General features: G+C 41.9%; 1 protein-coding gene across 4 annotated transcripts in view; it reads right to left on the bottom strand.

The window, feature by feature from the left end:
- Window positions 1-13249, bottom strand: part of NFATC1 (nuclear factor of activated T cells 1) — a 114197-nt gene that overhangs the window by 63301 nt on the left and 37647 nt on the right. For all 4 annotated transcript variants that reach the window (XM_053981299.1, XM_053981315.1, XM_053981291.1 and 1 more), the window contains exons 4-6: window positions 6893-7095; window positions 3600-3772; window positions 1506-1646 (exon numbers count right to left, since the gene is read on the bottom strand). In XM_053981299.1, the coding sequence (XP_053837274.1) occupies window positions 1506-1646; window positions 3600-3772; window positions 6893-7095 (517 nt within the window). The remainder of the gene's footprint in view (window positions 1-1505; window positions 1647-3599; window positions 3773-6892; window positions 7096-13249) is intronic.

A 13249-nucleotide genomic window follows, 5' to 3' on the forward strand; every position in this document is an offset into this window, starting at 1 on the left:
TCCTTCGGAACGCAATACTTAAAAATTTTCCAACTCAAAAAAGGAAGAGGAAAGGAAATAAGTATTAAGGAAGGCACCCTTTAATGTGGTTTCCTTCTTGTAATGAGACAGATCGAGGACTCCTGACATGTCACACTAACCCAGTTCTGTGCAGCAAAGGAAGTTTACAGTAAAGTAGACATTAACTTTCTTCCCCCCGGGAGGAACACAGAGAACAGAATTCAGTTTTTTTCAATTGCAATACCACCTTTTTCCTATTTTTTAAAAAACTTTCTTAAGAAACAAAAAGGATGTTTCTGCTGATGTCACAGCCACATCCCCACTGTGTGTGCTGCAGTGCTTGGGGTTCAGAGAAATGTGCCAACTGGCTCTCCCTGAGAAGCCAAGGCATTACCTCTGCCAAGGCACTTTTGGCAATTTAAACCTCATCAACCCAGGATTCTGTTGGGGAATTTCAGGGGAGTCTTCTGCTTTTGTCCTGAGCTTGCTGAGCCCAAAGACTTGGGTGTCTTTGCCTCTGGAGCCTCCCCTGCTCTCCCTGACATCTTGCCTCATAGCCCAAGTTCCTGTGGTGCCAGTAGGGACTATGGGCAGGAGAGCAGTGTGGGAACCTCGTGAACATAAAGGTTAAACAGGCACAGTGTCAAAGCTGGTGCAGGCGGCCTGAGGAGTGGCCAAGGTTGTTTTAAGTTCGGGGTGGGGGGCTTAGCCAGCAGCTGAGGAATTCATAGGTTGTGCCAGCGCCAGGGAAACCCTTTCCAAAACAAGACTCAGAACTATCCTTAGCAGTCTCGTTTCAGAGCCTGACTTTGACTCCCAGCTCCACTGCCCCCACTTATTCCCACCAGAGGCATTCACACCCACTAGGCACTGTCACCCTGTGATCCACCACTCCTGCAGGCACATCCTACCCCAGCCTCAGCTCCCACTTCATGCCATTTTCCCTGTTTCAGCCTGGCCTGCGACTCTTCTCCAGGAGAACCAGTCCCACCACCAAAGCACCGCAGGAGCAGTGCTGGACGAGGGGAAGTTGTGTTCAGTGCTTCCTTCAGTCCTCAAGGTAAACTTGTCCTTCAAATGAATGTATGTGCTCCAAGCCCTCCTCAGCCAGTGCCTTTTAAATGCCACAGGAGACAAAGGTGCACACACACTAACAGCAGCAAAAATTACAGAAATGTTTAAGAAGATGCACTGTACTGCAGGCTTTAGGGGACATGGCACCAGAGATTTGGAACAGGTCCTGCCTGCTACACTCATGGTTTGCTACAATAAACAAATGCCAAAGGTTGACTTTCAATGTCTTTATTGTCTACCAGTAACTACAGTAGTCACAGTGTGAAACCTCAGCATTAGGCACGGCTCAGATCCTTTCCACAGCTTTGTCCAGTGACATGGAAAACATATTATGTGCAGAAGAAAATGTCATTACCATATTTGTGCTTTCATCATCTGACACAGACAGGATGGGAGGAAGGCAGATTCGAGTCTAGATTGAAAAGACATACCTGGAGCTTTCTCCACAAAGATGACTTTGGAGTCTTGCAGAAAGTTATGACCAGTCAGTACCATTTTTTTCCCTCCAGTAACAGGAAAACTGTCGGTACTTTGCTTCTCCACCAGAGGCAGTTCTTGGGCAGATCTCTGAGCTGGAGAGTTATAAAGAAGATTAAAACAAAAAAAAAACAAAAAAACAAGGCAACCAAGAACACACAAAAAAGTAAATACTGCATTAGTAAGTAACTTAATGCTTACACTTATAAGATAAGCTAAGTTTGATACAGAAACAAAGAAAGGTCACAAGGTTTACAGGAAACATGGCTCATTTTCAAGTGCTTTGACTGTAAACAATAGTGTTAAACAGCATCACACAGCACAGATTCAAAAGATTCACAAAGAACAAGTGTTTTAAAACTCAGCTTGATATGTACTTTATCAGAAAGTGTATTTTTATGGAAATTAATTTATTTAAAATAATTTTCTCTCACTCTGTTTCTAGTATATATGCGGTGTGTTTACAAGGCACACATGACAAGATAATCACACATGTCCAAAATTCATTTCGGTCAATATACATTCTATTGTCAATTCTGCAAACTGTCTTGTAGCAGCAGCAGCAGCCATGGCCCTTGTGATCCAGCAGCAGCTCACACTTTAGAGGGAGTACTTCCAAATGAACCTGAGTGCCCAAGCACACATGGATCCATGTAAACTGAATCTGGTATTCTTGTGGCACAAACTGTATCCCCCTTCAACTGTGGGACATGAAGAGAGTGCTGCTTCAAGGGACAATGCAACATTTTGTCCAGATTATGTGGTTCCTTCTGGTGTCACATGCACTAAGAAATGTATGAAGTTTTTGGCACCAGCTTACTCCACATGCTACACTGGAAATAACACTAGCACTTTTTTTTTTCTTCTCTTTTCCACTTCTTTCAGCAGGCATGTGCCATGCTTTTGCTCATTACACAACTCTCAAAGCTGCAGCACCCTAACACAAATCCAATCAGCTTCACATTTAGTGGTTCCTTGAGCTTGGCACCTTTGCACAGACCGGTTCAGGATAGATTCAAACTGTGCCTTATCCTTCTGTGTAGCAACTGAAAAGCTCTCATAAACTTAAATTGCAGGATGAAACCATGACTTCTCACATTTTTTGCTTTGCCCTTCAGCATGAATGGTCAGGCCTTCCTCCCCATTCCCTCTGCCAGAGCCCACCTCTCACACACCTGCCAGATGTTAAGTTTCCCCCCTACTCTGTAAACATCAGAAACTTCCACTTTTGTGGATGGAATTCAACAAAACCTTAAAAAATTGTTTCAGTCCATCCAGCCAATCAAAATAACATTGGGAGTTAGACTGAAATTCAGCTTCCACCACTTATGCTGGACTGTTAAAGCTGCACAAAGCATTTTGTTTTGTGTGGGAGAGGCTGATGAGGCTTAGAGAGCAAAAATTATATAGGTATCTTTGAAGGTTGTCCCAGTGTATCTGATAAAATACAGTTGGTTAATTTAAAGAGACCCAGACCTGGTTTCTGGAGGTTTTCTGAAGCTGCAGGCCAGTGTGTCAGCTCTAGCATATTGCTAGCTCCTTATCAAAGGGGTTGGGGTTTTGTTTGCTGGTTTTTTGCTTTATGATGGGGAAACAGAGTGAACAGGACATGAGAGATGTTTTCCAAAACTTCTACAGCAGTTACCTTTATGATAAGGAGTCACCAAAACCAAAGGCCCTGTCACTCCCAGGTCCACTCTACTATTAGTTTAACTGTTCTTTACTTGTAAGTGTGTGTTTCTCTACAGCACTCAATGCACAAAGCTACACATTTTTTCCTAAGGCACAGGTATTCTGTTCTTGATGTAAACCATGTACTTTAGGAAAGCAGATTAAAGTTCACTAACTAGACAGGTAAAGCAATACCAATGTAGAGCATGTTGGCATGAACAGACTGCATATGGGAAGGAAGTGTTAAAAACTGTTCAAAAGGTGCGTGGACATGGCAGTGCTGAGTTAACAGTGATCTTAGACATCTTTTTCAACCTTATTGATTAAAAGATTTTGTAATAATATCCAGCAAGAGGAGGATGTTTGCTTCTACTTACAGCACTCAATGGGGTTGGAGGCTACTTGCAAGGAGAGGGTCCTGCCACTGGCCTGTGGGATATGAACCCTGAACACCAGACGCACACGTGTGTTCTTCCGACCGATGTCTGTCTCTCCCTTGCGCAGCTCGATGTCAGAGTTTCGGAGCTTTAATATCCCAGCACAGTCAATGCTATTCAAAAGGAAACACAGGGCAATTCAGTTCACTTCAAGAAGACTTCAGGAAGATATAAGTGTGCAATATCCTCTCTCTCTCCTGCATGCTCTTCTTAAAAAACTGCGTCAGGCACAGCCCAATGATCAGGCTGAACACAGCAGACTTTCTTTAGTACTTGCACTCCCAAGCAGCTGAGTTGGGGCTATCAGTAGCAGCAGGTAGTGGCTGCTGTAAGGCACACAAATTTAGGATGTTACCTTGGTTCCCAGAGGAAGAAAATCTAAAAGACCCTTCCTCCCCAGCACATCCTATAAGGATTGTAGTTAAAGATTTACCAAAGCCCAAAGAAACAGCAAGACTAGGAAAGTCAGTGGGATGCAACAGCAATGCAGAAACTGTTACTAACCTAGAATGACAGGCTGCTTACAATTTTACTTGTTACAGCTAATTTGGACAAAAATCTGACAAGATTTTCAATCTAGGGTGAAGTCCTGAAATTCTTATTAAGGAGCACAGCCCTCCCTGAGGTCAGTTCTACTGTCAATTTGTTTGTATTTCAATGAGTTGGAAATAATCCCAAGCTGAGTGCTGAGCTGAAGCTCTGCATGAAAAAAACTTAACTCAGAGTCCTCTCCCAACCTTAGGGAAAAATATGCTTTTCTTCAGATACAACTACTACAATTTCTGACCTCACTCTCTTTTTTAGGTTTTTTAACTTTGGTTTTCTCCTGGATGAGTTTATGAGTCAGGATTTTTGTCAAAGAATATTTTAACAGAAGAAGCTCCCAGAGGAAAAGACATATAAATATATGCACTCAAAAACCCACAGCAAAAATACCTCTGCCTTGGCCATGACTACAAAGGCTACATGGCAACTTCTTCTGGGTACTGGTCTCTGGCATGCATTTTATTACATTGAGTATACATAGTTAACTTTATTTTGCATTCAAAGAGTTTAATTCCCCTTCCAGACCTTTGAAGCTCTGTTCTGAAGCAAACTGCAAATAAGCACAATGGCAGCACGGTTTTGATCTGCATTTTTTCTAAAGTATGGATTTCAGAATTTAAAAAATGCCCTTGCTGATATGATCAAAGAAACAAATGAAAGTATTAAAGATTCCCAACAATGCATACTAGCAGGTGAAGCCGTAAGAATTACAGAGTATTTGTACATGTCAAAATTCTATGCAAAGATCCATAAAATATGGAAGAAATTGTGCATTTCTCCATTTTGTCTCTCCTATAGCAAGACTTGCAAATTGAATAATTATTGACATATAATTCATACCCAAATGTTCAGACAAGAAAAAGTATTTAAATTCAAGCTTGTAAAGTCATGAATATTAAAATCTGAAGCCAATGGGAACAGCTAAATGTGCAAAAGTTTAAATGGGTGGATGAGCTCTGGCATTTCACTGAATCAAGGCCTGAATACATAAAGTGTGAGAAAAGTCCTTAGCTCCAAATTTGAATTCATTGGTAGTGCTACATGAGGTTTTAGACTACTGACATGTAAGGCTTATATATGCCAAAGCATTGTGATCCTTGAGTGAGCTATACTACAGTCTAGCACACATGCCACAAAAATATTCAGATTGGCTCCCAAACTGTGTAACTTACCTTTATTTTAGGGAGAAAGATGAATGAAATGGTAATAATGTTCCTAGATGGCCAAAAGCATGAATCAAACTGGATAAATAGAGTGCCAGATATATACTGCGTGAGTACAAATTGCTGAAATTTCCTTAACCACAAGGTAGGCACTCCAACTTACGATGGCAGCAAACAGGGCCAATAATTTTGAAGGCTTGTCGTGACTTTTAACACAATGCACCAAGAGAGATCCTCAGGTCTTGAGTGATCACTCTAAGCCCAGCTGGCAATGCAGCTAAACATATTCTGGCTCTTCTGTTTACATGAGGCACTCCAGGGCATGCTGTACATGACACTGCAAACCAGCTTCTAATAACCACTATGTGTGGAAGGACTTTAGCTGTCTGATAGCATTTTCCACTTCATTAAGGCACGGAAAACTGTATGAAAAACAAGGAGTGATATTGTGATTTTTCCCAAGGTATTTGGTTCGGTGGAGGTCAGGATTTCTTGCTTGCTTTCTATCTTCCTACGTATAGACACACAAAGGTGCATGCATCTATCTATATATAAATATGAATACATTTATATTTATACACACACACACACACACACACACACACCAAGAGCTGTACTTGCACGCAAGCACACAGAAATTCCTCCAAAGGCAGACACCTCAGATAAGTGTTAGGATGATTTGAATGAGGGGGGAGACAACTCAGATAAGGGGCTAGGTTGATTTGAGGGAGGGGTACAGAGAGAACAGGATAACATAGTGTGGAAGGTCTCATGTATATCACTTACACAGAAGGCTATTTTAACCTTTATATCCCGTCCTATAACGATGTTTACAGATGTTTAATGGACCTACAGGACACCTAATTATCATTCAGATATCCAAAGATATCCATGCCTGCTTTTCCGCTTAGCACTAAACTTAGCCCATTTAACAACTCAATCTGTAAAATGCATCACCTTTGAATAAAGGTTCTCAGAGGTAACTCTTCCTAGGTCTGGAAGATTTGCTTGTAAGCAAGTGCCATGCTGAGTTTTATTATGTGAGAAATGAGTGGTTTTATTTCTCTCAGAAAAACCACAAGGGTACTTGGAAATGCTCTCTAAGAGTTTCCTTTGACATCAAAAGATAAATTTTAATCAGCTCTATTCCTTGTGCTAGTGCGTATAGGAGCAACAGGTGTCATATTTAGAAACTAAATGCAGGAGCTGAGGTAGGAGATATTTACAGCTCAGTAACTGAGATACTTATTTTAAATGGCAAATAAGCACATTGGCTGAAACTCTAGAATGAAAGCAAATCAGTTGTCATAAATATTTGTGCAATTCGTTTTGCTGTTAAGCTGATTAGCGGCAATTTGTCTCAGCAAAGTTGTGAAAACCTGCTATCACAGAGAGAAATGTAGGGAAAGAAAAAAGAAGATAGGGAAAAGAAAATTGTGTACAAAAAGAAACAAACCCCAAAGAAATTAAGTGAGGTGACCAAGACGAAACTGCTAGGAGTCAGACATGGTGCCTTGGTCTTACATTGCTCTCATGTTGTTCTCTGGAAGAAGTGGAATTTCCAGGACTTTGGTGTTGGAAAGTATTGTTTCATGGCTGGTGGTGGAAACGGTCTTGCCAGTGATCCGGTGAACCTGGTAGAAGGCATGGGGTCGCAGCAGGCGGTCGTCTGCAGTCCCAATGAACAGCTGCAGCGTGAGTGGCTCGCTTTCTAAGTAACCATGGAGCTGGCAAGAGAACAGAAAACACCCACTGAGCACCATGCACATAAACTGCTAGGAATCAATTAAACTTTTATAAGCAGGAGAGCCTAATTCAAGGAGAGAACTTGTGACAGGTGCTATGTGTTAAGTTCCCCCCTTCCATTTTTCCTGTAATGTAATATTGGTACAATAAAAAGGCGCACTCACAAAATGTCTCATTATCCTAAAGGACCTGAGGCACTTTAGATGGGCTGAGCTTTTGAGTACTCCTGCTACATCCACAGAAAACTTTGCATAAATTCTGCTGCAGTGTTCAGCAGAGAAACACAATAAACTTGATGTTCCTTCAAAACTGACAGTTTGCAGATGGAAAGGACACAGCTCACCCATCCCCATGTTCCTTGGACATCCCTCATGCAGCAGCAGTCTGCTGCTTGTGACCCGTACCCTCATTAGCTGATTTTTATGCTGGTAAATACCTCCTGGGACAGCACGGAGACAGATCACATATACATGATTAGCAGCTCACCATGTGCGTCAAATTTTTGTTATAATCACACAAAAATCTCATTGAAGCTCTTGGGCCTGGGTTGAACCTCATCCACATTACGGTGACTGCTCTGATGACAACAAGAGTTATTTCTGCCACAGGATGCGAAGGAAGCAGAGCCTGACCTCATCCACACCATCTCCTGTAGAAGCTACTCATGGTTCCCACTGCTGTGGAGTCCCCAGACAACGTCCCACTTGTGGCTGCCACCTGACATGGGGAAATGAATCTCACAAAAACAGTTATCTTACAGGGGTTAGTGGTGAAGCCTTGTCCCAAGGGAAGGGAGGATGTAGCAACTATAGGAGAGAGCAATGTGGGCAAGGTGCACTGTCCCAGGAGACACCCCACCCTAGAGCAAACCTGCTCACTTTGTTGTAGGTTTAGGTTCCTTTCTGAATGGTTCAGGTGGGTTTGGGCATGAGTTATTCACCATCACTGAATATGGCAGCTCAAAACTTACCATAATTTGGTAAGGAGCAACACTAATTTTAAGGTAGATGCAAGTTCAAAGCTAAATAAAGCTGAAAGCAAGTGGTGAAACCCATATATCAAATGCTGCTTATATTTGTATTTTGTCTATTTTCACTCTCCTTAAATCTTACAAAGCAATTTCATGTTATCTCTCTGGGGTACTTTACCATCTGATAGCAGGAATGCTATTAAAAACAAAGATCTTGAATCACTTTTACTCCTTGAGCCCTGCAAAATTCTGGTGGGTGCTAACAGGCCCAAAGCCCTCTCGCCACTATCAAGCATTGTGAATGGCAACAGCAATTCATAGTGGCAAAATTTCAGGTACCACAGTGACCAAGGCATGAGGAAGGGAGGACGATGAGCCCAGACACATCTTCCATCACCAATCGAGCACACTGTAAATTTTTGACCCCACACTTTGGTCAGAAAAGCAAAGAGAACAGAAGCATTTTTTGTTTGATTTGGTGCAGCAATTTTTATATCCTTACCTAAGGCATGTGAATGCTGGAAGGGATTCACATGGATAGAAGGAAGAGAAGGCTCATTTCTAGCCTTTCTACACTATTTCATCAGCTCTGCATTCCTGAGACATACGAAGGCAGCTCAGAGCCAGGGGGTTGTGACATGTTGATATGATATGATATGATATGATATGATATGATATGATATGACATGATGGTTCCATGCCAGCATTGTAAAATTGGAAACACATTAGTGGCAGTTTGAAAATCTTCACTATCAGCAAAATAACAGAGAGAGAAAAGCAGAGCTATGCCTGTACACTGCCTTCAGGAGGATGCCATGGGCTGTGAACCTCCCTCCAGCTCCACATGGAACACCCACTCCTATGGCCCCTGACAAACATGTCAGCACTATGCTGCAAGAAGTGAGATTCCTGGCTTTCTTCCCCAGAGAGAGACATGCAGGTGGGTGATCACAGGTGTGCTCCTGGTACAGTCAGTGACCACAGGGAAGCTACTGCCCTACTCATCACCACCCTGCTCCCTGCACATGACAGCCTGGCTGCTCATTAATACCAACAGTGTGTGTAAGCAGGGCTGGTGGAGTGACCTGGATTTGTCCCAAGCTGATCTTCCTTGCCTCACCACTTCCAGAGCCTCAGCAGCAAAGCTTAGGTAGGGGAGGCGACACAAGGTATCCCAGGGTATTTTTGGTCAAGACCAGCATGTGGGTTTGCAGGGGGAAAAGTAAGACAGTGTGACATGCCAGGCAAATAAATTTCTATGCATTGCCAGTGGTCACCTCTCCAAGTCGTCATGGAGGATGCTTTTTATGGAGAGTGTAAAATTAAAACAAACACATATTGAGTTACAAGAACACTTAAAATGTAAAAATAGACTAGCGAGTAACTCAAAACTCAATTCAGCAAAAGCAAATTGCACATCAAGGTACCCATATGTTTTACTGAATGTGGGCAAAGAGGACCAAAACTGTTGGTCTTGCATTGGGTTCTGCTATTTTAGGCTTTATCTTTAAATCTGAACTTGGCTGCTGCCATAGTTTGTAACCTACTGCTGAGCCTGTGCTTTTCCCACAGGTTTCCTACCAGGAGGCAAACACCCATAGTCCTCAGTTTTGCACACCTGCCTTCCCATGAAAAGTGTTCACATGCTGGAAAATAAATAATGAGATCTCAGTTGCATGTTTTGCATTGTTTTTTAAGGTTTGTAATTGTCAAGCTAAATTAGTGTTTGCTTTTTTTAAAGGCCCTATCCTAGAGCAGAGCCATACTTTATTTTGGATCTATTACCCAAAGTCACTTACTCCCTGACTTAGGAAGTACCAGAAACATCCAGAAAGACTCATGTAATTTCTACATGCTAGATTTTGCTGCCCTCAAAATAAGAAAAATTCATACTCACGTCACTGTAAGTTTTATGCCGTATTCTGTGTTAGGAAGCATCTGATCTGTAATTTGTATTTCCTTTTGAGCTTTACCCATTGCATCACATTATTTACTTTTATATTATGTCACATAATTGTGTATGCCAACAGAAGCAATAAAAGAAAGCGATGCAAGGATTAACATTTAAAGGGGCACATACTGTGAATTACTTATTTTAGTCTATGCACCCAGTGCATTATTTCTGTGACAGAGTGTTGAGCCTCAGGAGTTTTCAGCATACTGCAGATGTCTGGTGAATGGGCAAGATCCTGCTTACTGGCAGCTGGGTGTAATAAGAATATTTCACCATTCCCTGAAAACATGGGAGACAGGTTCAACAGTGAGGAGCGGTGGCAGTAAAAGCACAGTTGTGGGACTTTTGCCTGTTAGGTTTGCCAGCAGTCAAAGGGAATATCAAACAAGATCAGTGTAAAATGGGATGGGAAAAAAGGGTGACTGAGAATTTTTCTTGGTGAGGAAAGATCTCGCATATGCATATCCATGCATATTTTCCATGTATGCTCTGGGGTACTGTACTAGGTGGAAGAGTGATTCAGTTTCCTGGTGTGCAACATGGGACGCATGCGTCAGACACCCTATTTTTATCTTTTTCTCTGTGTAACACAGTCCAAAGCTCTTAATAACTCAGCGGTTGAGTATGGGTGACAAAGGTGCTCTCAGCTACAGCATTCATGATAAAGGACGTGTCTTTCCTACCAAGCATGCTTTGCTTGGCAATACATAGATCTAAGTAGAAAAAGGTGTACTTTCTCCTGCTGTGAAACTGTAAAAAGAACTGCAAAAAAGGACCAGGAGCACATTTCTGAATGAGTTTCCCTTCCCAAATAAAGGCAGTGACACAGCAGTCATGGGTGTTGTACAAAGGAAAGATGCAGGAAAGACTTAAATATGCAGATAAGAACTGTGTGGCCAAGTGTTTGGTTTTTAAATGAAAGTAGGTAATATTTTCTTGTTCTGACCAAACACTGACTACTCTGCTCTTTTTCCTCTTTGAGTAACACTGTTAAAAATACTTGAACTCATCTCAAATGACATTTTCATTTTTATTGTCTGAAGCTGCTAAGATCAAAATCAGACTTAATTGCAGGCCTATTACACACTCCTCTAATTCTATCAAAAGTGATGCAGTCACTGGTAATTAACACCAGAACAAGACAGATCACAGCTAAGCTCTTCGTCATCTTACGCAAGAGAGAAAGAAAAGGCTGCACCAGCTGAGCCACCGCATCAAGCCTTCCCTGGGATTCCTACACCTCTCCATCATCGCTTTCCCAGCACTATCTCCCACCAATATGTCTTGATTTTCACCAGTAAATTGCTGCTCAACTCAGTGCAGGGTGCCAAAGCAAACCCCAGCCTTTCCTCAAGGAGATGTACTGTGTGCTGGGGCTGGATGTTTTCATGTGTCCAGATGCCGTGGCACTGAATGTCAGGAATCTTCCTCCAGTGGCCAGTGAAGTGTGAGGGAAACAGGCTTGTCACCCCTCACAGCCATGAGCAAGGTACTATCTGATTCAGCCCTACAGCCGTGATGATCTCTGGTTTATCACAGACATGAGCATACCGAGGCTGCCTGGATTCCAAATGTCCTTCTGGTACACATCTATTAAATCTGCCAATTGGAATTGAACAGACTTGGAAAACGATGAGCAGAAGGAGATGAGGTGTTTTGAACACAAGCACTAGAAAAAAAAAAGCAAAACCTCCCCAAACCTTGCTATGGTTACTAAATTTTGAGGAAATTTTGCAAATGCCACATCCAATAACTCAAATGCTATTTCAGCTTCAGTGGTTATTCTACAGACAGTGAGGAAAACATATTATTTAAGCCATGGCATTTATTTTAAGAAACGCAGTTGAAATATTCTGCACGTTCCCTTTCTGAGTGCTTTATGCTTTTGGCATGCCCAAGCATCTGTTGAAATGCTCAGAAAGCTACCTGTCATAACAAGGAGGCCTCAGTCTGGAGAGGCTCCGGGAGGCCACCAAAAAAATGGTCCTGTTCTCATGGGACACACCAGCCAGATACACCATCTGTGCCACCCATGACATCAGTCAGGAAGAAAGGGAGCTATCCTGTGTAAAAGCTTTCAAGTGTACTTACTGGGAGTCTGGGGAAAGGACTGCAAAAACCCTACAGTGGTGCATTCCTCCAGACCTGGACTCTTGCAAATATATTAAATGAACATTAGGGTATAATTTAGGGCTTACCCTGTCCCAATGCATTAAAGGCTGAGCTCTGACTAATAACAAAGCAGGGTATGACCAGGGACTTAGTGTTCACTCTCAAAACCAGTCAGCAGCTTGTGCTTGAGACTCTTGAGGCCCATAGAGGCTGCCTCCTTAATGATAATGATGTGCCAAAAAATGCCACAGGGAACATTCATATTAGCAATACCTCTTGTGTGTGCCTGTTTTTTTATGTTTGCTATATAATAAAAACAACAATAAAAATTATGCTTCTAAAAATATTAAGGACAATAACTACTTATCTGACCATGTAACTGATGGCCACACTGCTTGCAGCAGGTACCACAGTGCTTATGCTTAGCAATGCCTTACATAGCTATCTGTCCCATTTGCATTCCCAGAACTGTTCAAGGAATACCCGAGTCAGTCTGGTGAGAATCACTGGGGAGACCAACAACCAGGGGAAGGTGGCTTCTTTCCCTTTTATCCCTATCAATGTTTTGGAAAGCAATTGCAATGCTTTCAAAAAAGGTCAAACAGAATAAAATCTATAAAATAGGGACATTTTAAAGTCAAGACAAGTGCTTGTCATGTCTTTAAGCTAATGCTTTGGAGCTGTACACTAAATAGCTTTATTGCTAACTTTTTCAAGCAGCAGGTATTTATTTTTTCAGGAACTGCACATGATAAATGATAAAGGGAAACAAATTGTCATGTTTTAAAAGTGTACCTAATATACAACCTCAACAAAATACCATCAGTGTGTGCTCAGTGTCCTGGTTTTTTAAAACCAAATCAAAGATCAAGCTGTTTAATTTACAAAGAAAGTGCACAAACATTTTGGGTATTGATTTCAGCAGTTAGCACTGAGCATACATAAAAATAGTGTAATGAATCTGATTTTCAAGAAAAAGAATTTACTTTAGGCTCCCACACAGAAGCACTGGAAGACGTAAGCCACTGCATCATGGGTTTGAACGGCAGGAGGGAAAAGCTGATCTTGTGGGCAGTGACTGTCATGTGAAGCACAAGCA

Source organism: Vidua macroura, chromosome 1 (genome assembly GCF_024509145.1).
Source record: "Vidua macroura isolate BioBank_ID:100142 chromosome 1, ASM2450914v1, whole genome shotgun sequence".
Lineage (NCBI taxonomy): Eukaryota > Metazoa > Chordata > Aves > Passeriformes > Viduidae > Vidua > Vidua macroura.